The sequence below is a fragment of the Telmatherina bonti genome, assembly GCF_933228915.1.
Source record: "Telmatherina bonti genome assembly, chromosome: 22".
Taxonomy (NCBI): domain Eukaryota; kingdom Metazoa; phylum Chordata; class Actinopteri; order Atheriniformes; family Telmatherinidae; genus Telmatherina; species Telmatherina bonti.
Window position 1 is genome coordinate 8,933,376 of NC_136631.1, and position 23,929 is coordinate 8,957,304.

General features: G+C 40.0%; 1 protein-coding gene across 1 annotated transcript in view; it reads right to left on the reverse strand.

The window, feature by feature from the left end:
- The window catches only part of rock2a (rho-associated, coiled-coil containing protein kinase 2a), a 60,832-nt gene that overhangs the window by 33,533 nt on the left and 3,370 nt on the right, over nt 1–23,929 (reverse strand). Inside the window, exons 2-7 of the mRNA XM_079262652.1 lie at nt 7,235–7,316; nt 7,053–7,153; nt 4,264–4,401; nt 3,735–3,995; nt 2,044–2,188; nt 1,810–1,948 (exon numbers count right to left, since the gene is read on the reverse strand). Coding sequence (XP_079118778.1) covers nt 1,810–1,948; nt 2,044–2,188; nt 3,735–3,995; nt 4,264–4,401; nt 7,053–7,153; nt 7,235–7,316 — 866 coding nt within the window. The remainder of the gene's footprint in view (nt 1–1,809; nt 1,949–2,043; nt 2,189–3,734; nt 3,996–4,263; nt 4,402–7,052; nt 7,154–7,234; nt 7,317–23,929) is intronic.

Sequence of the window (23,929 nt, forward strand, 5' to 3'; positions counted from 1 at the left end):
ACCACTGCGTAGCCGTCTGGATCACCTTTTAAATAACAGTAAGTGCACTTGTCAAACAAGCGGTCTCCTGTCCTCCCTTAAAACAACATACTTTTTTATTAATTCTATTCTTTTGTTTTCTATTCTATTGTACAGTCATTGAGCAGGCACTTTTATCTAAAGCAACTTATATATGAAAGTGAGAACAAGCCAAGCTAGAAATCAGACAGTAAACCAGGGCTACTCAATTAGACGTTCAGGTGGGCCAGATTTTCAAATAAAAAAATGATCAGAGCCAGTAAATAAAGTAAGGTAAAATAAATCAGTAAAAATAAATTTAAAAAAAGAGATACATTTACATTTTAGAAAATAAGTGGTTTATCAATTTTTCTATTTTAAATTCAGTCCCACATGACGCGGACAAATACACAAAATAAATGCTGAAAATTCTAGTCAGAGCCGATTTTTCTCCTAACTTTTAAAATAAAAAGGTCGTATCAAACTAAACTTCTCGACGTGGCGCCTCCTCACATTATAATCTTTACACACCACCACACACTCATTGCATATGAAACACATTGGTTTGGCACTCGATTGTGACGGCAAAATAAACAAATACTTATCAGTCCAGGTGGGGTTAAATCTGCAGTTTTCGTTTTGTCAATTTTGCGTTTTGGGACAAAGAGTGACATGCTTGCTAGCGCTGCTCCTACAACTTCAAAACACAACAAGCGCTGGGGTTAATGTTGCTAGGCAACCAAGTGTTGCATTCATGGTCTGCACAACTGCAGGATTGTAGGCTACTTAATCAGCGTAGGAATGACTGAAGGTTCTTGATTAATATCTTTATTCATTTACATAAGCTGGGCCACATAAAAGTTGGTTCTGAGCCGCATGTGGCCCGCGGGCCGCCGTTAGAAGAGGCCTGCAATAGAGGGCATCATAGATAAGAGCTATTCAGACTGCTGTGACTCCAGTTGGATGCAGGGGTTGACATGTAGTGCTACAGGCAGCGAGTTTTTGCTTGTGGTTTTTTTTTTTTTTTTTGTGTCCTTCCTTATCTCCACAAAACTTTGTTAAAATACAGAAACAGAAGATCCAACAAATTTGTCTCAGCGTTGATTTGTTGCATTACTAATATTCCCTTTAATGTTTTTTAGCTCAGTCTGCTGATTTTAATATGGAAAATATTTACAACACATATGATACGGCCACTAAGTCTGTACGCTTGAATAGTAAGACTTAAGATCTTTGGCTGAATGTTATAAATCATTTTTCTAACTAATGAGAACACAACAGGACAACACCAGTTACAGTTTAGTTTTTGTTTCTTCATGGAGTTTAGTTTTCATTGTAATCAATATCACGTTTATTTTCGTCTTTACCCGTTTCTTCTGCCTCTGCTTGTGTTTTACTGGCAATTGGCAAACCTTTTTCATGTAACTGCGCCCCAGGTGGCGTTGTGTGAGCGCGAGACAGTTTATTTCTCCCTGCTCGGTGGTGGAGGCGGCCTGAGAGTTGAGCCTCCCTACAGCGGAGCTCTGCAGTCAGACCCCTCTCTGGAAAGCACCACGTAACCCTTCCCAGATCGACAAACATCTACAACTACTTCATTAAAATCATGTTGTATTTACCAAATTTTAAAGACCTGGAAAGAATTAGAGCAACTTTATGAAACGTAAAGCTTTTGGGTTGTCATTTTATATGACAAGGTAATAAAATCACCACTGATAAAAAGATAAAGGAATATCTTCATAGATGGAAGTGATTTAAGTCAGCATTGCCAAAACTATCCCCTTCAACTCTTGTCTGTTCCCTCTTTCTTCTTACCTGTCAGTCAGGAAGGCACAGATGATATTTTTTGCATTTTCAGAGATCTCCACGTCGTCAGGGAAATTAAGCGAGTTCTTGTGGTCCATGATCTTACTGTAGGTTCCCACCAGAGAGTCGGCGTAGAACGGAGTATCACCTAACAGCCAATAATGAAACAAACTGCATTAAAAAAATAAATCTCTTTGTTTCTTGTCTGCACATTCAGCAGAAGATCTTAAACCACTCACTGACCCACAAGCATCTCAAAAATGAAGACGCCCACGGACCACCAGTCACATTCCCTCCCGTAAAAACCATCTCCTCCCTGAGACTTCAGGACCTCGGGGGAGATGTAGTCTGGAGTCCCGACAGCTGTATCACAATGCACCATGCCGGTCTGCAGCACAAACACAAGAATTATTCCCATTAGTCACCTTGATGTTGACTGGAACTGGGAACAAACAAGCTGTATACAGAAGAACGCAACAGTCTGCGCAATATCAGTCCAAGTTTCTGCAGAAGTGTTAAAACAAAAATCTCCATCAAATTTAAGATGACATTTCTTTCACATCTTAATGAGAGATTTTATTATTACATTTTATTGTTACAAAATAAAAATAAAAAGAATCTAAACCACATTAAAACATCCCAAGAGTCATTTTGCTCTGATTTTCATTAATTTTTCCTACAAAATGCTTTTAATTGGGAGATTCTTGGGCCAAATTAGAGTTAAATCAGGTTCGCCTTCTTCAATAATTACATGAGCAATCTTCTGGGAAACTTGTTGACCAATTCATATCCTTGTATACACCTCATTACACCATGTAACACAGAGAGGGGGGGGGATCCCGAGGCGTTCCCAGGCCAGCCGAGAGATATAATCCCTCCAGCGTGTCCTGGGTCTTCCCCAGGGTCTCCTTTCAGAGGGACGTGCCTGGAACACCTCACCAGGGAGGTCCAGGAGGCATCCTGACCAGATGCCCGAGCCACCTCAACTGGTTCCTCTCAATGCGGAGGAGCAGCGGCTCTACTCGGATCTCCTCCCAGATGACCGAGCTCCTCACCCTATCTCTAAAGGGAGAGCCCGGCCACCCTGCGGAGGAAACTCATTTCAGCCGCCTGTATACGAGATCTCGTTCTTTCGGTCACGACCCACAGCTCATGACCATAGGTGAGGGTAGGAACGTAGATCGACTGGTAAATCGGGAACTTCGCCTTCTGGCTCAGCTCCTTCTTCACCACGACAGACCGGCGCAGAGTCTGCATTACTGCAGACGCCGCACCGATCCGTCTGTCGATCTCGCGCTCCATCCTTCCCTCCTCGTGAACAAGACCCCGAGATATTTAAACTCCTCCACTTGAGGCAGGACCTCACTCCCGACCCGGAGAGGGCAATCCACCCTATTCCGGCTGAGGACCATGGTCTCAGATTTGGAGGTGCTGATTCTCATCACAGCCGCTTCACACTCGGCCTCGAATCGCTCAAGCGAGAGCTGGAGATCACGACCAGATGAAGCCAACAGGACCACGTCATCTGCAAAAAGCAGGGATCCTGAGGCCACCAAGTCGGATCCCCTCAACCCCTCGGCTGCGCCTAGATATTCTGTCCACATAAGTTATAAACAGAATCGGTGATAAAGGGCAGCCTTGGCGGAGTCCAACCCTCACCGGAAACGAATCCAACTTACTACCGGCAATGCGGACCAAGCTCTGACACCTGTCGTACAGGGACCGGACAGCTCGCACAAGGGGGCGCTGCAACTTTAGTTTCACAGAAAATACAAAAACACAGGCTGCTTATGATGTTTGACCTTCTGTTATTTGGAGATCAGATCAGTCTACGTTGGTTTTACTTGCATTTGCGGAATATAAACAAAAAAAAAGTGGCAGTTTAGTCCACAGTGCAGCTGCAGTGAAAGATCTGCCGACATGACGTTACTCACAGCGTCCATCTTCATGCATGTGCCGAAGTCGGCCAGCTTCAGGTGTCCGTGTCTGTCCAGCAGCATGTTGTCCGGCTTGACGTCCCGATGGATGAAGCCCATTGAGTGAATGGCGTCCAGAGCCATCACCACTTCTGCTGTGTAGAACTTGGCCCACTTTTCAGGGACGTCGTAGGTGCTGGTGAGGTTGACCAGATCACCTCCTGGCATGTACTCCATCACCATGTAGAGGTAGTGCTCATCTTGGAAGGCACAGCACAACTAAACACACAAACACAATTTCCCTCAAAGCTGATGTTTGTTTGTGTCAATGACCAACCCACAGATCCATACGTAGATTAAGTTTTAATTTTTATTGGTGGAAAAATCTCAGTCAACAAACTTAAAACTTTAATGAATACAAAGCTTTTTTTTTAAAAAAAAAAAAACTTCTTATTTGCTTATCTTTAGCCAGAAATCAAATTATAAATGTGCATTTTAAATAAAGAAAAACTTGATATAATAATTAATCGAAATGTTGCATAATTACCTGCACAACCCAGGGACTGTTGGCGAATGCCATGATGTCTCTCTCTTCCCAGAAGAACGCTGAGTCCGACCGCTTGATCATCTCAAACTTACTCAGCAGCTTCAAGGCGTAGACTTTCTGTGAAACTTTATGTCTGACCTGAATGGTGATGCAGGAACAAAAGCAGCATGTTGATGAGTCAAATATCACTTTGTCAATGTAGAAACTGTAGATTATACAATCATCGGGGCATTAAATGCAGCCCTGCATCTTTTTTTTTTTTTGGTCTTGTCCAGCATTTAAGCAAGCCGGATGATGGTCTGGATGCTGTGTTCTGCTGAGCAAATTTACTTTACAAGTGTAAAACTGCATTACTGGTATGATGATCCCCTTGATTTTCTGGATTTTTATTTTATTTCTTTATTTATTTTGTATGATTGTAATACCACAGATTGTTTCAACCGCTGGACCACACCAGAGAGGATAGGGGTGACAGAAAGACAAAGGGAAAGAGAAAGAAAACACCTCATAGAGAGAGAGGAAAAGAGAGAAATAGAAAGAGAAAGAAAGAAAAAACAGACATTTGCATAAACGTACGCATATACACCCATACGCATTTGCCTATATAGATGCATGTACCTACACATTCACACACAGACACAGACAGGCCAATCTTAGATTCTTATTCCCCCTGCGGACGACTAGGCTATCAAGCATCAGGGGCACCATAAACTATCAGGTTAAGTATAAATGAGAGAAAGAAAACAAGCTGCTGTTAGTGAATAAACCTGCAGGACAACTAAGTGACTGTGTCACATGCAGAACATACAGAGTGGAACGTGTTCAGAGAAGAGTTATCATGTCAATGTGACCCCGCCCACACAAAGGTAAGGAGCAGGCCAGGAGGACCCCGAGACCCAGGTGGCTGGCAGCCACCCCCAAGCACAGGATCCAACCACCCCACTCCGGAGCCAGCTATGGACCCACCCGGGAGGCAGCGGAGGGGAGCCCCAGCCAGAGTCCCCCGCGGTCAGGGGGAACAGGCCCCAGTGGGCCCAGACCGGCGAGAACCGGGCCCGCCGGGTACCAGCCGTCCAGGGCAGACAGAGCACGGGCCCCAGGGCCCCAGAGCCCGAAGGCAACCCCCCAACCCCGCGGGCAAAGGGCCCAGCCCACGCCAATGGAGAGGCAGGATCCCCAGACGGCAGACAAGTGGCAGCCACGCTCCCCAGGCACAAGACCGGGGAGCAATAAAACTGATCCAGTCATTTTGTTTACAAGACGGACAGATTTAATACGATCATAATTTTGACACGTGTAAATTGTAGAAATTCAGAAGAAGACAAAGAATTTTTTCCAGATGAATATGAGATGAGATGCTCAATAATCCTGAACTTTTTCTGAGATTCCAATCAAAGTGTATCTGTTTTCCTACCGCCATTTTTTCCTAAAACTCATCATGACACCTGACGCCCTCAAGCATGTGCAGAAGGAACATACAGAGCAGGGAATGATTGTTCACGTGGCTATTTATTCCTGTTGATAGAGAAATCAAATCAGCTTTTTCCATCAGTTTTGTCCAAGAGAAATCCAGAGTTAATATGTAATATTTAATAATAATCATTTTTAGCATGATTAAGTTCATAATATCTACTTGGACTATTTACATATAAAGTTTCTTCTTTTCCAGACAAAGAGTTTCTTTCAGAAAGCAGATGGTTTTAACTTCTTTTTTTTTTTTTTTTTAAATACACGTTTCGACTGTCCCTTCAGTCCTCAGAAACGTCCATCGTGACGCGTCCTTATCAGCAGGAGGTGGAACCCTGGTTGATTCCTGGAGGGTTTCACCTCCCGCTGATAAGGACCCGTCACGATGGACGTCAGATGAAAAAGAAACCCTATATATCTAAATAATCCTTTTTACCATATAAATCCCACCTGGTCCCTGTGATAGACTGGCGCCCAGTTCAGGGTTTACCTGCCTGTCACCTGATGACTACTGGGATAGACTCCAGCTCTTCCACAAACCTCAACTGGACTAAGCTGCATAGAAAATGTATGAATGACGTCCCACCTGGGAAATTAGGCCCTGCATTTCACCCATCTCTAGATTTACTGGAGAGCTCTCATGGTGGGGGCTACTGGGGGTTGAGGGACTTGCTCAGGGATCCACAAACACACACAACTCCCCCAATAACTTACTGTTTACAGAGCGGGGATTTTGTAAGTGACATGTTTTTTACTTCCTTGATATATTATTTTGTTTATTTGGCTTAAAAAGGCACAAATATATATAACCTATGAAATAAACCTATAAGAAAAAAAATACTTTTTTTTATTTTATGACAATAAATCATAAAAATTGTGTGATTTTACACATTTCTAGTGCTGCTAAATTAATTAATGCATCGTGAAAATTAAAATCTTTGGATTATTTCTGGGACAATACTGAAAATCTGTAATCCTGACATCTTCTGTGTTTATTTCCTTAAATTGATGCAAATAACTTTGTGACGTTCAAGCATTGCTATATTTGACTTGTGACTTTATGTTTTATTGGTTTATTCATATTTTATGTTTAAGTCATGCTCATACTGCAGAATTGCATTAGTTTATGTTTGGTGTGTGTAGTTGTCTGATAACTGCTGTTGCAGCGTGAGCATCCACAACAATTCACAACCGTAATGACACGTTTGACTGGTTGAATAAAGGTAATAAAAACCTGCTATCTGTGTTTCCAGTCACTTACTGTTTGGAGCAAAGCTTTGAGGAACAAGAAAATCAAATCCACATTAATCATCAATACTCACCAGTTGGACTTCGCCGAATGCCCCTCGACCGATAATTTTAACTTTGTCAAAATCCTCAGACTTCACCTGAAGGTCTCGAAGCTCCCCGATAACTTTCTCATCTACGGGAAAGTATAGAGAACATGTAAAAAAGTTGGCGTTCTGCTGTGAGATTATTCCACTGGCTCAGAGGAAGCACTTACATCTGTTTAGGAAGGTTTCAATGTTTTTGTTCTTGCGGAGAGCCGGGTAGTCCAAGTCCAAGACCAGCGCATTTATGGAGTCCTACAAACAAACAAGGAACAATTTAAGAAAAACATAAACGTGTAAAAGAGGAAAAACCACGACAGAAACTCTTATAATCAGCAGAAATCTGCTCACAATAATATGTGAACATCACAAACTAAATAATGTGTTTTTAATGTGGTTCATCTCTTTATCAGGAGGACAGATACAGTCAGGATGTTCTCCATCTTCCTCCTCTGAGTATTTTTATAGTCAGTTGACTCATCAGCCTGTACAGAAGCATTGGTAACAGCCGTTACATAACAAACAGAGTTATAACACTCTACGGAGCGGAGCATGTTAATCATGAGGCATCTGCCAGCTTAGAACAATTAATCAGGACTGAAAAACTAAAATGGTATAATATTTCCCCATTTAACTATAATAAAGCAGTTTTTTGACACATTTGTAATTTAAGAACAATATTAATGAGATTGAGCTTAATGTTGGATATGATGAATGCACGTCTCGACATTTGCTGTTATTGAGCAGCAGAAAGCTGCTGGTTTCACATTCAGACCTAACATTACCGACCAATGACGGCATCTGAAGATAGTTTATTTTCTATTTTCTCACCACTGAACAGAACAAAAACAGTTCCACATCAATGCAAGTCAGCAAGTCTGAATGAGGACTACCAGCTTTGCCACAAGCGCCCGATTCAGCAGCGATCAACTTGACTGACCACATACACAAACAGAGACTACATGCAGAGAAAACACTCGAGTGGAGGCAGCAAGGGGCACGATGACTCATTTTTCCCTCTGCCGCCTTTTCTCTATGATATTCATCAGCTAACAAATGATGAACAACTCGTCTCCTTTTGAAAACAGTGGAAATCTCAGTGAGATAAGTCACCTCCACACAGTACAGCTGATGCCGTCATGGTAGAATATCACCCACTTCCCAGTAGCTGAACATCTGAGATAAAGAGCTTTAAATGCATCCAAAGTGGACAATTCTATTATTTACAGAACTTAGTAGAGGTGGGAAAATCGAATAAAAAAAGTAAACGTTAATCGGAAATTCCCCCCCCCCCCCCCACAATTTTAAAATCAATTTTTTTGTTCAAAAAATTAGATTTTTTTTTTATTTTATTAAAATTAATGCACCATAAAATTTTTGTCATTTTTATTGTTTTTATTGATCTTTTTACTTGTCTTCTTGGGCATTATAGCAGCAGAATGATGGTCTGGCTACTGTGTTGTTTTTTTCCTCATTGAAATGAAGAAAAATGATGAGCAAAAAAAAGTTTTGTACAATTTTTTTTTTTTGTTTTTAATTTTCAAAAATCAGCAATATCGGAGAATTGTGAGAATCGCAATTTAAATAGAATCGACACCAAAGAAAATCAGAATCAGGAATCAGGACAAAAGCAGATCGTCACACCCCTCGTACTTAAAGTGAGTTTTCACAACATGCAGTCAAATTTAAAAAAAAACAAACAAACAAAAAACATAATACACACAATATTGATATCCAGGCTAAAACTTGCTCCTCCTTGTACAAGTCATTGTTTAATCAGATAAAATTAGTTATATACAATTAGTTGTTGTTGTTTTTTCTTTTTTAAAGAAGCCACTTCCTGATCAGGCGGTTTAAAGACCATATCTTGTCAATGGGTCATTTATCTGCTTAAAATAGCATCAGAAATAATCTATATTTGTCTACAGGGACTGAAATGATGTAATACATAGAGCTCCATGCACGACATCAATAATAATGCAATATTAATACAGAAATAATTACAACTATGAGCACAAGTAGTAGTTTTATTCCAACAAATATGCATCAGCTGATCAATTTGTGTCCAAAATCTGCTAATGAATGTTTATTTGATAACAAATGTATTATTGGTTGTGGTCACAAAGTGACACTTTGTGCTAAATAATTGTGAGAAACATAAAAAGAAGGTCATAAAAAGAAGAATGAAAGCAGGAAAGAGCCGAACCACACTGAAGTGTAAACAGAAACTTGATGTTGAGGTCAACATCAGCTGATCACGGATAACTCATCTTCCCAGATGGGTAAATCGTCCCACTTCTTTTTCATGCTGTGCACGTTTGTTTGTGCAGGTTGAGAATACAACTAGCTCCTTTTCATGCATAACATAGATTAACCCTTTCATGCATAGTGGCCCTGTAGTGGACACCTATTTACAAGTTTTTTTCTTGCATATTCATGAATGAGGATGGTATTTTTGTAAATAAACCAATTCAGTGGATGTTAGTGAGTCATCCAATACGTTTCAACTCACTGGAGAATAAATGTATATGATATAACTAAACATAATGTAATTACGCAAATTCGCCTCAGTGATAAATATGAAAAGAAAATGATACAACCGTATTTTTAAAAAAGATTTACACAATATAATTACGATATTTTATAAATATTTTATAGAATATATTGAAATAAATTATGATAAATTCTAAATATAAAAAAAAGTGTCATTGCATGTGTGTGTAGAGGTAAACTACTGTATTTTAAAAAATGTTGCATTGTTTGCATTTATGAATGAAAGGGTTAAGTAGAAAATATGTTGACAAACTTATTAGTTTTATTTTATACAGACCAACATCATTAAATAAAGCCAAATGAAAGAAATAAAACAAATCATTCTATTTTTTATTTTATTTTGTCCTTTTAATTCTAATAAAGCCTGTTTCATACCACTACAAAACTGTATCTATTAAGCTCCAAGTTGTTCCCAATAACAGTGATATGAATGTTAGATTGCTGAATAAAACTACATAAAGTTGTTAACATCTGTGATTGACACCCTGAGTGGCCTTTTTCGCCGCAGCAGCGCGTTTACTGCATCTGCTTCAAGGTCTTTGCAGGCATCACCGGCATTGGGCATCACCGTTTACAAAGTGAAAAACAGACTTCATTTGTACACAGTGAGGCGTTTGCAAGTATGGTGCTGTAAATCAGAGAAATGTTTAATTTTCAGTGATTCAACATGAACATGCAATCACCTTCTCCAGAAATAAAAGAAAGGTTTGTGGATGCAGTCACTGCAGAAGTTTGACCCAGAGCAATGTGGGGAAGCCATTAAACAAGCAGAAGACAGACTGGTGGTAACCTCTACTCATTACAGTGCAACAAGAAGGAAGTTGTATATCAACTTCTGTCAGCTGTGCGTGCCTGACTGGTCAACGTGGAGCCGTTAGAAGCACCGGACCGAGCCGAACTGTGGAGAACACAGGAACAAAACTCTGAACCTGCGTTATAATCTGTTCCAAGTCTCCCTCGCTTCCTCTGTACTCCCTTCATCTTTGCTTTTCTCTCATTTGTTCGCTCTCTGTCTTATCAGCCAGTCTTCCTGCTCTCCGCTCGGCTGAAGTCGGGCTGCAGCGAGCTGCGCACTCCGTTTCATCATCTCAGCTTCACTTCCCCATTAAAGGACTGACCTCACACAAAAATACTATTTAAGGAAAAAAATACACACAGCAGGGGGCGGAGAAGGATTGCCTGGTGGCTGAGCGCACACGCCTACGTGCACGAGGATCTCCCGACGAGCACGGTGATACAGGAAATGATCCACCCCACCCCAGGGCTGACAGATAATTTCACTGTGTCATGAAGCCAATCTCTGTGTGCAAGTCATTTCCTCTGAAGCTGCTTTTTTCTGCAGCCGCTGCGCCGAACATTCAGCTGAGACGAAGTAAAAAAAAAAAGGCGACGTGTAACAGACGGATGTGGAGGTATAGGTGCGTTTTCTCACAAAGCATTAAAAGTTTCATTTCTAAAGACTGATTTTCCAGTTCAGGCACATGAAAGGTTAAAGGGGAGTATGTTTTATAGAGGTTACTGATGGAAAAAAACGTCCAAAATGACAAAAGAAACTAAACTACCGCACAAACCACGGGTCAAACATAAAGTCCTCACAGGTTTTCTTTCAATAATAAGTTTATATTTCCCCCATTTCTGCCAAAAATAAGTCTTCTATCTGCAACATCTTTTATTATTTTCCTTATTTTGATAAGTTTTGTATGATAGCAAGTCATCCTTTAGCCCCACTGCTGCTATTAAACACAGTTTAAAGTCTGGAACATAACCAGTTAATGCCACCACTTCTATGCTCTCCACAGCTGCAAACAAGTCATTTCCGTGTTGTTTTACACTCATGAGAAGTGACGGATTTATTGATACATCCTTTTTGTAAAACAAACACTGTCATGGCAACAAACAAACTAAACCTCAGCAGCCCTTGAAGGCAAACTGAAATCGGATATTGGAGAAAATCAAACGTGCTCAGTTTGAACATATTCAAACCACGTCTTGTTGAAGTGAGCCCACAGAGGCGGAAGTCTTCTTTCAGTTGTTTAATCACACTTCTTTCTGTCTGTCAGGTCAACTAAACCCATCGCTGCTTATCAATCACACTTTGTCAAAATGAAAGGCCGAAGGTGTCGATGTAAACACAGAATCAGATGAAGAAGGGACTCAGTTTCACTTATATCCAACGTTTGGCTTAAAGAAAGACGAGACAAACTGTTTACTGAAAAGAAAAAAACAACATTAACACTGTTGTCAAGGAAATAAACATTCCTCAACTACAAAATGATGTCTTATTAATACCGTCGCATTCCTGCATCACTCCTTCAAGCAAGATGAATCAAGTGCGGGGGAAGGATGAATGCATAAATACATGCTGCCCTGGTGATAGCAGCGTTTTTGCAGTGAGGAAGAGAGATTGCAATGGAGGACGGACAGTTGCTCTTGTTTACCACCATGATAAACTATTCTTGCAACTGCAAAGTACGTCAAAAAGACATCTGGTAGGAGCTGCACGTCAAAAACCTTTAGCCTGAGATGATAAGAATTGCCAGACAAAATCTGAATGCTGAAAACAGGAGATGGTCCGGCTGAAAACGATTCACTTAAAATAACTTTGCAGACATTTGGAGGCATCAGGATTTAATGAGATACTAATGTAAATATAATAAGCTGCTGAATGCATTGTGGTTGCAAAAGAAAACACGGCTACGGACGGCACCACTAATTAACATTACTGCAACACATGCCAACAAGGCTCTGGGGAACATTTCTCAACTACTTAGTCGAAGCCACTGTTTATAAATATTATGTTACTGAAGAGTGTCTGGGGGAGAGTCGGATCAACAACTGAAACCTGGACTTGTTCCTATTATCCCATATTGTCCCCTACCGGACAACAACAATAAAGGCTTTATTTACATTAGGCGAGGTTTCACCTGTAACCTGGGTTCAACATTAAAGCTCATAAAGAGGAAAACGGGTTATTGGTGAGGAAAGTGGAGGTGCTTTCAGTGTTTAAATCAGGGGTGTCCTGCTCCAGTCCTTAGGCGCCTCCAGTCCAGTGCTCCAGTCCTTGTATCCCTGCTTCAAAACTCACTGGAAAGTTTCTGGACAGGCATTTTTAAGGCCATCTCCATCGTCTGGAGGGAAAACTTCCCACCTTGAGATCCTTTCTCCAGAAATTGCTGTCTCCAAACTACAAGCGAAAGCAATTGCCTTTATGTCCCTGATAGCCCGACAAAACTCCATCATTCAATAGCTGAATCAAAGACATGCTTTCCACGCTGCAGCAAGAGAAATTGAGATACGGCAGGAAAAATTTTCTTGGAAAACTTTCGATGATCTGGTCACCTTTTATTGACTGTGTTAAAAGCTTGTGTCTGCTTTGATAGCATAGCTATGAAGCGTGACAGAGTGAAATTGATATAGCAATGTCTAAACCCACCAAGGACATATACATATATGAAGGAGTATTATATATTCTGTTATTCCAGACTATGTTTATTTATTATAACTATTATTATTTATTATCATTACTGTATATGCAAGGGGTAGGTGGTAATATGGTGGTTGGGAATGTGTGTATGTGTGTGTTTAAGCTGTAAAATGCAAAACATTTAATAAAAAAAAAACCTGACAAATGAATCAGTCATTGTGGAAAACTTGATTGCCTGTTGGGTCCATTTAATGAAAGTAAGGTGTGTTGGAGCAGGGATACATGAAAAATATGCAGGGCACCTCCGGTTTAGACTATTTTCTATATTAATGGAAGTAAATTTAAAATGAGTGACCAACTTGTTTTACAGAAACTGCTCACAGCTCCAGCACACAGTATAACCTCAGAGCAATGCTAATGACATGATGGGGACCCAAATCACAACTTTATCATATGCACTTGCAATATTAAAGTTTTATCTTAATTATCACTACTAAATGCCAGAGGAATAGTCTAAATCAGGGGTGTCCACCTCTGGTCTTAAAGAGCAGCAGTCCTGCAAATGTAGGGAGTTTCGCTGCTGCAACAAATTTGACACAAATCAATGGGTAATTAAAGATTTGTGCAGAGTTTGATCAAATAAAATCAAACTTTATTTATAAAGCTCTTTTTCTACAATAAAATGAAATACAAAGTGCTGTACGCATTATAAAAGCAGAGCAAAGAAAAATCCAACAGTCCTACCCTTCCCACAAACTTTAATGTATACACACACACACACACACACGCACGCACGCACGCACGCACGCACGCACGCACGCACGCACGCACGCACGCACGCCGAACACCTATTCAATATTCATCTTGATCATCATGCATACATCTAGTTAAATGTTGCTGAACACAGAGCAGCCCAGAAAGGAAACACCATCACAGGAGCCGTCTGCACCAGGAGTCGACCAGACCACACCAGCAACGGCACCAATATGGGCACCAGTCAAAAGACCAATGACCTGAAAGGCGCCCCCGCAGCCATGGCGAACATGACACCCGGCGCAGAGAGCTCCCTCTGAGGAACACTGGAAAATATGCTACAATGATAAAATACATATAAATAATAAAACAGAAAATACATAAAAGTTTATATAATTATAAAATTTAACTTATAAAGCTCATATTAAAATAGAATAAAATGTCCTTAAAGAGAATTGGGTTAAAATGAATAAATAAAATGCACACACTAAGATAATAAATATTGAGTAAAAGCCAAATAAAAAAGGTGAGTTTTGAGCCTGCTCTTAAAAACACAAATGTCCTGCTCTGCACAAGTCGCCTTATTAAGTCTGATGTGTGTCAAGTGTGTTGCAGCAGGGAAACTCCCAACAACTAGACGACTTCGGCTCGAGGACAAGAGTTGCCCCTGATCTAAAATCAATCTGTAAAGCTCACATTGAAACAGACAGAAATTGTTTATTCCAAACACAAGTTTATGCAGAATAAATAGAAAAAAAAGCATAAATCCTTTCCTGTATGTGTGTCAACGCAGTTTAGATGCTTTCAAGCGTCTTATTTCTGCTTATGCAAACTAAATGAAGAAAAGTTAGGAGCAAGAAAGACTGTGTTTCAACAAGTAAAAAGGTACATTTTCATGTCCAAAGGACAAGTTCGGGGCCAAACTAAGTAATTAAACATTTCTTAGTCCAGCTTTGAAACGTGGTCGTTTCCTTCCTCGTACAGCAACATCAACACGACAGCAGTGCCTTCATGAACTGATAAAAAAAAAAAGGTATCTACGTTATCAGGATGAGTGGTTATGTATCCATTAGATGGCTTTTTATCTTTGCTTTACTGTAATCCAGCTGGGGGTGATTGCTGGTTGCTAAGCAACTCCTGCAAAATATAAAGAGTTGAACCCAGTTGGTAATACAGAGAAGCAGGAGTTTTATAAGAGCTCCTTTTCTGCACATTCTATTCTTTTCCATTTTATTTACTCAACCTGCTGTTGACATTTCAGAGCGGTCGCTCTCCCCTTGCCTGCTTACACTCTTTATCACCCTGTAAAAGCCACGTGGATCTGCCAGTCAGGAATGCAAAGACTTTAAAAAGAAAAGACGCAAAACATAAAGAGAAATAACCCGGCTATTTGAAGTTTCACATCACTGCCTCTCTCCGTGTGTACAGTCCATCTCCTCGCCCCCAAAAGTAAAGCTCTTCCTCGTCTCCTCATACCCATCTCATCACCAGGCATGTGGAACAGAAAACAAGCAGCGCTGCTCTGGGCTTTAAAAGGACTCAGGAGAAAGTTAATGTTTTGATTAAATTCCAGCTGTTTTAAAAATAGTCGTGCGGATAAACGGTGGGCCGGGCAAAAGCGAGGGGGACCGTGCCAGGCATGGCCCGTAAACTCTCCAAGACAGACACAACGGCAGGAATCTGGTGCTCGCAAATAGCACAGCTAATGTTTCTGTGGGGAATAACAAAAGTATGTCTTACTCATGCCTTTGACAGATTTCTGTCCCATGCTCCTCTGCCCTTCACATTTTTGGCACCCAGGCTTCGTTATAAAGCATAGCGAGGAAAAACATGACAGTAGATGCTGCATGTACATAAACCCCTGCTGCATGTTACCTGTGTTCTAGCCAGGTACCACCAATGAGTCATAACATATATAATTACTGCATTATGCAAGCCAAAATGTGTGGGATATTCTGAGTCAGGAGGGCAAGTGGCTCGCTAGTTTCAGTCATGCATATGATTTGAACGAATCATTTCCATTAACTTGAAGATTTCCCCATGCTGCGTGAGGGCTGATGCCAATAGGGCTCTAAAACGCATCGAAAATCTATTCCGATAAAAGATGGAAGGATTCTTCAGTCAGCTGATTATTTGTGCACACTCGGCTGATGAATAACCGGTAGCTAAGACAGCAAATGGAAAACCTGACAAGACTGTGCAGCTTTTATAATACAGCATCGTTTGGGGTTCAATAAACATGCATGTTTGTTGTTATGCACTGTTGCTGTGCACTGTTGCTGTGCACTGAAAACAAATTAAACATTCGGTCACATTCATATTGATGCTGGACAAAAGCTGTTGTTGAGAGCAAAAGAGGACTTTTCTGCCCTATTTCTTTGCATTTCTGTGTAAAACTGGTTTTAGTAATGGTCTCTATGATGCCACCAACCTCCAGCATAACGGATAAGAGCAGCAGGTGTTACAGTAAACAATAACCATGTCCCAATTCAGGGTCTGCACACTTTGAAGTCTAGTTACAGTTAATGAAATGAGACAGCCTACATGATGTACGAGAATTACCCATAGTGCTCCAGTTCTCTGCTGCCTAGCAGCTGCAGATGCATTGTTTATCCAATTATGTTTCCCTAAGCACACAAAAATATATTTAAAAAAAAAAAAAATGCAGCCAAATTTTATTTCTCTTTATTTACCTGTAGGTTTAAATTAAAAAAAACATGTGGATGAGGCGGCCCAGACGAGCTTTCCTCGAACTGAGAATGCACTCGGTCAAGCTAACGTTAACATCAGAGAAAATGCTGGTCAGACCTGACGTGTAATTAAATTCATTTGTTGTTACCGAAAGCCACTGCAGCTTTTTCTGCTTGTGGTGGATCGAAAGGACCTTCACAAAGTAATCACTAAATTCTGGTGGTGACAGTACATATGTTGCACTCTTAACTGCGTTTTGGCTCATTGCTCAATGATAAAACTAGCTACAGATTTCACTGAGTCATATTTAAATTAAAATACACCCAAATATATTTACGGTTATATTCATACTTTTGTGCATTTATACATTTATAAATTAACTCCTCGGCACCGAACTGCTGCTTATTCCCTGCTGGCTTGTGCAAAATGAAATCTGGGGGAAAAAAAGAGGCCAGTACTTGGCACGTCGCTATGACGTATTTAGCCAACGCATCTGCACTTCGAAGTGCGCAGACGCTAAATTGGGACATTAACTTCATTTTCTGTCTCTTAAATCTGTGGGATTTACTGTCTTTTTCACAAGAGTCACAGGAAAAGTTCAACAACATCAGGAGAGCCAAGATAAAATAGAAAATGTCCATGTGGAGTCCTGAAGAAACCTAAAGCATTTGGTAAAAATAAAAATCACTAAAACATTTTGAGTAAAATTCCTTGTTTTGGTGACGTGTTTCACTGTTTTTGAGGACAATTTTGTTGGGCTTTATGAAATGATCAGAGACCTTAAAGAATCTGTTTCCCTACAATTAAATAACTCTGTGCGGTCACTTGTTATGAAGAACCCTCTCACTCCAAGATGATTAAATTTGTCTGGTTTCACTTTTAATCATCTGGCATGAACGCGGCAAAATTTGTGTATAAATACTGTTAGCATTGGCAAAATCTGTTTGACTTATAACAGCCAGCTGCTGAAAACACTGCTGGTCTGACCAAGACGGCACAAATGTTCTTGTTTGGGTTTGTTAAAAGGAAATTAAACTGCATGAACTCACTGACAATCCAAAGCTGTTTGGCGATGTGTTTGTATAGTTCTGTTGTCGCTGCTGGCTGTGCACAATGCAGCTTGTGTGTCGCTAAGATCAACTGAATAATGCGTTTGCTTGTGAAAATGAGTGTCCGAGCCCATGCATATGTGTGTGTGAAAGTGTGTAGGAGGGCGTGTTTCACCGTCAGGTTGAGATGGAATAATGAGGCCAGATGGATGGATTGTGTGTTGTGTGTGGGAGCCTCCTGTTCTCGCCACTTCACACTCATTTGAGACAGAAAGTATAAAAATCTCAGGTATCAAACTCTTTTACGCTCAAGCCGCAGGTGAATATTTACTTGAACTTATACTTGATATTGTTTGTTTTTGCATATCTAATAATGTACAACCCAATTTTTATAAAATTGTAAAACTGTGTGAAGTGTAAATAAAAGAGAACTCAAAACACATACTATATATCTTACAGAAAATAAAGAACATATCTGATATTAAAACTAACATTTCTTGGAAAATTATTGTTAATGTTAAATTTCATGGCAGCAATGATCCCTAATTTGAGTCTTTGTGTATAATTGCAGGAAATATTTATTTATTCATATTTTTCTATTGTTAGGGCTGCACAATTAAATGTGCCACAATTAAATAAACCTGATCATCAACGATATATACATTCAACACGTGAGCTCTGCTGCATGCGTCTCTGATCAGTCAGGTTCTCAACCAGCCGTCTGCCAACCACCAGGGGGCGAACATGTGGTTATGGCTTAACTAAGCTGCATAAATACCAAGAGCGCACACCTTTTACCAGCAGCCAGTTAAGTATCACTGGATTGGCTGGATTTGAGGTGGGCGTGGTTAACACAGAAAAGCATGAAGCAGGAAGATGCCGCTTCTGCATTTTCCTGTTGCAGGTAAAATAGATTGTTTTGATTAAACAGCTGATCGAGGTGGTAAAAAAATACAAACATTTTTACAACATGGGGCATGAAAATACACGAACCCAGCCGTGTGCACAACCTGCACTGCTGCGGACAAAGTTGCTCGTTACATATGAAATAACCAGCTTCACTGCACAAAAAGCAGACATCAACCCCTCGCCACTGCAGACGAAGCTTCTTGTGGAGGATGTAACGAGCTTTAGACTGATGAGAGCATGTCATGTCGAGAATGGAAAATACAATTGCATCAAAACACTGAATAAGAAATGTGAGATCCCTTCATGAATGTATTTTACCAAAAGGGTGATGCCTGGGCTATATGAAAAATGTTGGGAGGAAATAGAGGGAGAGCCATATTATACTATATTATATATATATATATATATATATATATATATATATATATATATATATATATATATATATATATGTGCATAAAAAACATATGGGCTGTGACTATATGCTTTAGTCCCGATTCGATTCAATTCCAATTTTTTGGGTGCTGATTCGATTTAAATTGCGATTCTCATGATTCTTTAATTTAGCTGATTTTTGTAGACTAAAAACAAAGAAAAGATGTACAAAACTTTTTTTGCTCATCATTTTTCTTGATTTCAATTAGAAAAAAACAACAGTGACCCGACAATCATTCTGCTGCTGTAAGGCCCAAGAAGACAAGTAAAAATTGTGCAGCCCTATCCACTGTGTATTTTATCATCAAATAATTCAGAGAATCAGAAGGAATCTCTGTGCGCCTGGGATCAGGCTAAAAGTCAAACTGGTTGTTTATGGTTTCTGAGCCCTCAGGCAGACACTGCATTAAAAACAGACATGAATCTCTGGAAACCACTGAATGGGTTTATATGCACTTCCACAAATCACTGAACACAGTTCACTGTGCAAGCCACAAATTCAAGTTAAAGCTCTGTGATGCCAAGAAGACACCATATGTGAACGTAATCCAAAAATCCCACCATCTTCTCTGGAACCATCATTCAAAATTTATTTAAAATGGTCAGAGGCAAAGTGGAAAACGGTTCTGTAGTCTGATAGATCTGAAATTCGTTTTGGAAACCACGGACACCTTGCAGACTAAAGAGGAGAGGGAGCATCCAGCTTATTACCAGTGGACAGTTATAAAGCCTGAATCTCTGACGCTACGGGGTCGCGTTAGTGCCGATGCCATGGCCAGCTTACGGATCTGTGCAGGCTCCATCAATCCGCCTGTTTACATAAATGAGCGGTCATGTTGATAGGACAGAGACGGAGTGGTGCACCTGCCTCTCACCTTCTTATTGCTGTGATAGGCTTTGAATCCGACTAACCTAGAGGTGCCCGAGTCCAGTCCTTGAGATCTACCATCCTGCAACTTTTTGATGCAACCCTTCTCCAACAGACGTAAGACGTAAGTCATTACCAGGCCTCTGCAAGGCTGAATGACACACAGATGAGGGAATTCAGCCACTTTATTCAGGTTTGTTGGGGAAGAGGTGCATCTAAAAGTTGCAGGATTGTGGATCTTGATGATCAGACTTGGGCACCCCTGGACTAAGCGGTGTAGAAAATGAAGGCGTGAATGAATGTTGACGGCAACATCTGATATCCCTCAGCAGACAATAGCAGTTATCCAATAATGACAAATTGGATTAACACAGATTTCTTTTCTCAGTACGGCTATCAGGATGTAAATTTCTATATTTTGAACATCGCTCAGAAGCGGCGCAGTCATAATGTGAGCATTACACAAAAGGAAAACATAATGGCGTGCAGCAGTGGATGTCTGAGTATAAACAAAGTAAACCATTCATCGTGTTCTGCAGGCTTATTAGCTCCTCACACAATCAGCTACTGCTAAAACCAGACACTTCCCAGATGTTTACAGACAGCTGAGGCCATCCACTTCAAAATAAGCATATATTTCAAACATGTAAAATGTCTCAGTTTCAACAAGTGATACGTTGTTTATCTTCTACTGGGAATAAAACATGAGTTAATAAGATTTATAAATCCCTGCATTTGGTTTTTATTTATATTTTCCACAGCTTCCTAACTTCTTTTGGGACTGAAGTTTGAGATAGTTGATATCAGGTAAACAGGTTTCTATAGAGAAGCAGGGCCACAATATCGATGTAACCTAAATAAACCAGCGAATAAAAACCCACCAAACCCACAACATCCGCAGCAACACCTGCATGTGACAAGATATGCAACTATCTCTTAACAACTCCGGTAAAGATTATTTTCAACACATTTTTCTTGTTCGTTTTAATCCAAAAGGAACATAAAAACATGGCAAACACGAACAGTAATCACATAATTTCATGTAAATATTTGCAATCACTCTGAATAATCACTGTAATCACATGTTCCCTTCTGTTTAAGTGACGCCATCTCCTTTACTTCAACTCTTAACTTGTAATATTTGAGAAACAGCTATTTAGTGAGCTTCTGCTGTTATTATCATCATTTGTTCAGTCGCAAAGCCAGCAGTGCAGCTCCAGTAAAAATTCATTTAAATCGCCTAAAAAAGCATCTTTGAGATAAAAAAAAAAAATAATAAAATAATGTTGACGGGGTGCATTTTCATTGTGAAACTATTAGTAGAGTCACAGCATGATAGGGACAAAAAATGCATAGAAATCTACAGTAAAATGGCAAATAAAACCACAAATATCTGTGTCAGTTATCTGTCATCTAAATGCCATGCTAGTGTGAGATTTAAACATTAAAAGTTTTTATTTACATGCCACTTAATACTTGAAAATGAATGGGAGAGTTTATTTTTGTATCCATTCACAATTAAGAACACAGCAACATACTTTTATGTTTGCTTATAAAGCCGTGAAGTGACCTAAATTCCATGTCTATTATTTTACTGTAGTGTCTAAACATATTCCATATGAGGCACAAAAAGCAGAACATAAAAAAATTACATGAAATGTACATGACTTTCTGTTATATAATTTGCTGCATTTCAGAATGTTAAGGCTGCCCCTGTGGCCTGTATCTTGTGTTTGGATGCTGTAAACATCACTCGAACTAGTAGTTTTTGGAACATTTCTATAAATACATTGGCTGATATCACTCAATCAGACTCTATTTGACCTCATCACTAAAAACTGACCTTAAGAACAAACTGCTGAACAATGGAAACAGATTCACAAAGACGTTTATCTGATGGAAAAACTGGCAGAGATAATGGGACTGTAGTGGATCCAGATGAAGAGCAAGAAGGAGAAATCCACAAAATACAAACATACGGTAGAGATTTAAAACTGAAATGAAAAATAAAAACCCTTGGGACTAAAATATGCGAGAAAATATAATCTCCCATTTGTTTATTAATACTTATTTTATTAAAAATCTAAAGAAAAAAGTTTACGATGACAGATAAAGCTGATCAAAATGAATGGGTTGTCCCAACAGCTTGATGACAAGTGTTTGTAAAGTCTTATAAGTTGTAATAACCTACGTTTGAACGACAAGGTATTTTTCCAGAAGCTAGGGGGTCCTTGATATGTACTTTTCCAGACTCCTTCCATTTCCACGGAAGGAGGCAGAGGCTAATATAAGTTCTGGAGGAGATTTTATACCCCTGAAAACAACCCTGAGATGGAGGTAATTCTTCTGCGATGACACACAACCACAACGGTGAGCTTTGTAATGCTGAATGTTTCCAATCAGTTGAATATTCCCAGTCATTCTCATCTCTGTCATAAGTCATAAAACCTGCTAAATGTTTGCAAACAAAACATTCAACCTCAGGCATGCCTGCTTGTTTCAATCAGCTGAGAAGACAAGGCGCTAATTAAGCTGTGTGCAAATAAAGACGAAGCACTGATCATAACTACATAAATCTGTGAGCATTAAATCATCTATCTTTGTTTTACAGCAGCTAAAGCGCAGTAAAAACACCAAAAACAAGTAATAATTTGTAACATGGACAGATTATATAACCAGTAAAGTAGACCTTGGTGGGAATCGGGACACCTGGACAAATAAAAAAGCCGGTTGGGATGTTCCGGGTCGGCTTTCAAGGGCCGCTGTCCTAAGTTTTTTTTATGTATCCCTGCTCCAACATCCCTGGCTTACATGGGTTTAACAGCCTTGGATGTTCTGCACAATGACTTACTAATCTGAGTCAGGTGTGTTGGAGCAGGGATACATGGAAAACTTGCAAAATTGGAGCCCTTGAGGACCAGAACTGGACACCCCGGCCCTAAATTGCTGAAGTTAACATGCTAATCAACAGGGGTGGCGAAAATTGAATCGGAAAATCGGAAATCCGGATTTTTTTATTTCACAATTTTGAATTTGATGTTTTTGTTAAAAAAATCTTTTTTTTTTCAATGAAATAAAATTAAATCAACATTGAAAAAAAAAAAATCATTTTTATTTATCTTTTTACCCGTCTTCTTAGGCATTGTAACAGCAGAATGGTGGTCTGGCTACTGGGTTGTTTCTTTACTGAAATCAAGAAAAACTACTAACAAAAAGAAAGTTTTATACATTTTTTTGGTTTTTAATCTACGAAAATCAGCAATATTGAAGACTTTTGAGAATCACAATTTAAATCAACACCCAAAAAATCTGAACCATATCGGGACAAAAGCATAATGTCATGGCCCTACTTATCAATAAACCAGGAGGTGACTTCATCTGATTTCCTGGCCAGGTGTGGTGCCATCAGGGAGTCTTACAGACATAATAAGGGCTGCAAACAAGTCACAATGAAAAGAAAAAAAAGCCACCTTTTACGTTTTTACATAGGATTAAGATGCAATATATTATTTAACCAGTTTTTAAATGGTGTTGACTGGTAGAGTTTGCTAAGGGATGACAAACCAGATGTTTCCATCTATCAAATGGTGAGTATTTATCAAAAAAACCTTTTTTATGTAAATCACGACAAGACAGGAAAGGGTGTAAGCATAAAAGTCAAGACGATATCTTGATACTAGATAAGGGTTTCATTTCTCCATCCTAACAGCTCAGAGAGCGCTGGCTCTTCTCAGATGCCTCCTGATCTACCAATAAGAGCAGGAGCTGCATAACTAAAGAGAAGAGGCCATTATCAGGCTGCTGAGGGCTCACACACCAAGTAGATGCTGGGTGTCATTCAATGGAGGGGGGGGGGGGGGGGGGGGGGGGGCAAAAAATAAAAAATAAAAGAAAGAGTACGAAGAGGCTTGGCTGTCTCACCAAAGGAGGTGTGGAGCAGAGAGACTGGTTTGTTTTGAGGAGGAGGGGAAAAAAAAAAAATTGGCCAGGCCACAGTCCCCAGTGCCTTATAAGGCAGTGTTTCTATCCAGCAAGCAAATTGAAGCTGGGACTGCTGCTGTGTGCCTGAGAGAAACCCGACTGCAGAGTCTCAGGCTGACTCTCGGAGAACACGGCGTGCAGGGAGGGGGGTGTCCCCACCTCCCCACAGCCCACAGAGCTGCACTCTGAAGAAGGGTTCAGTGGG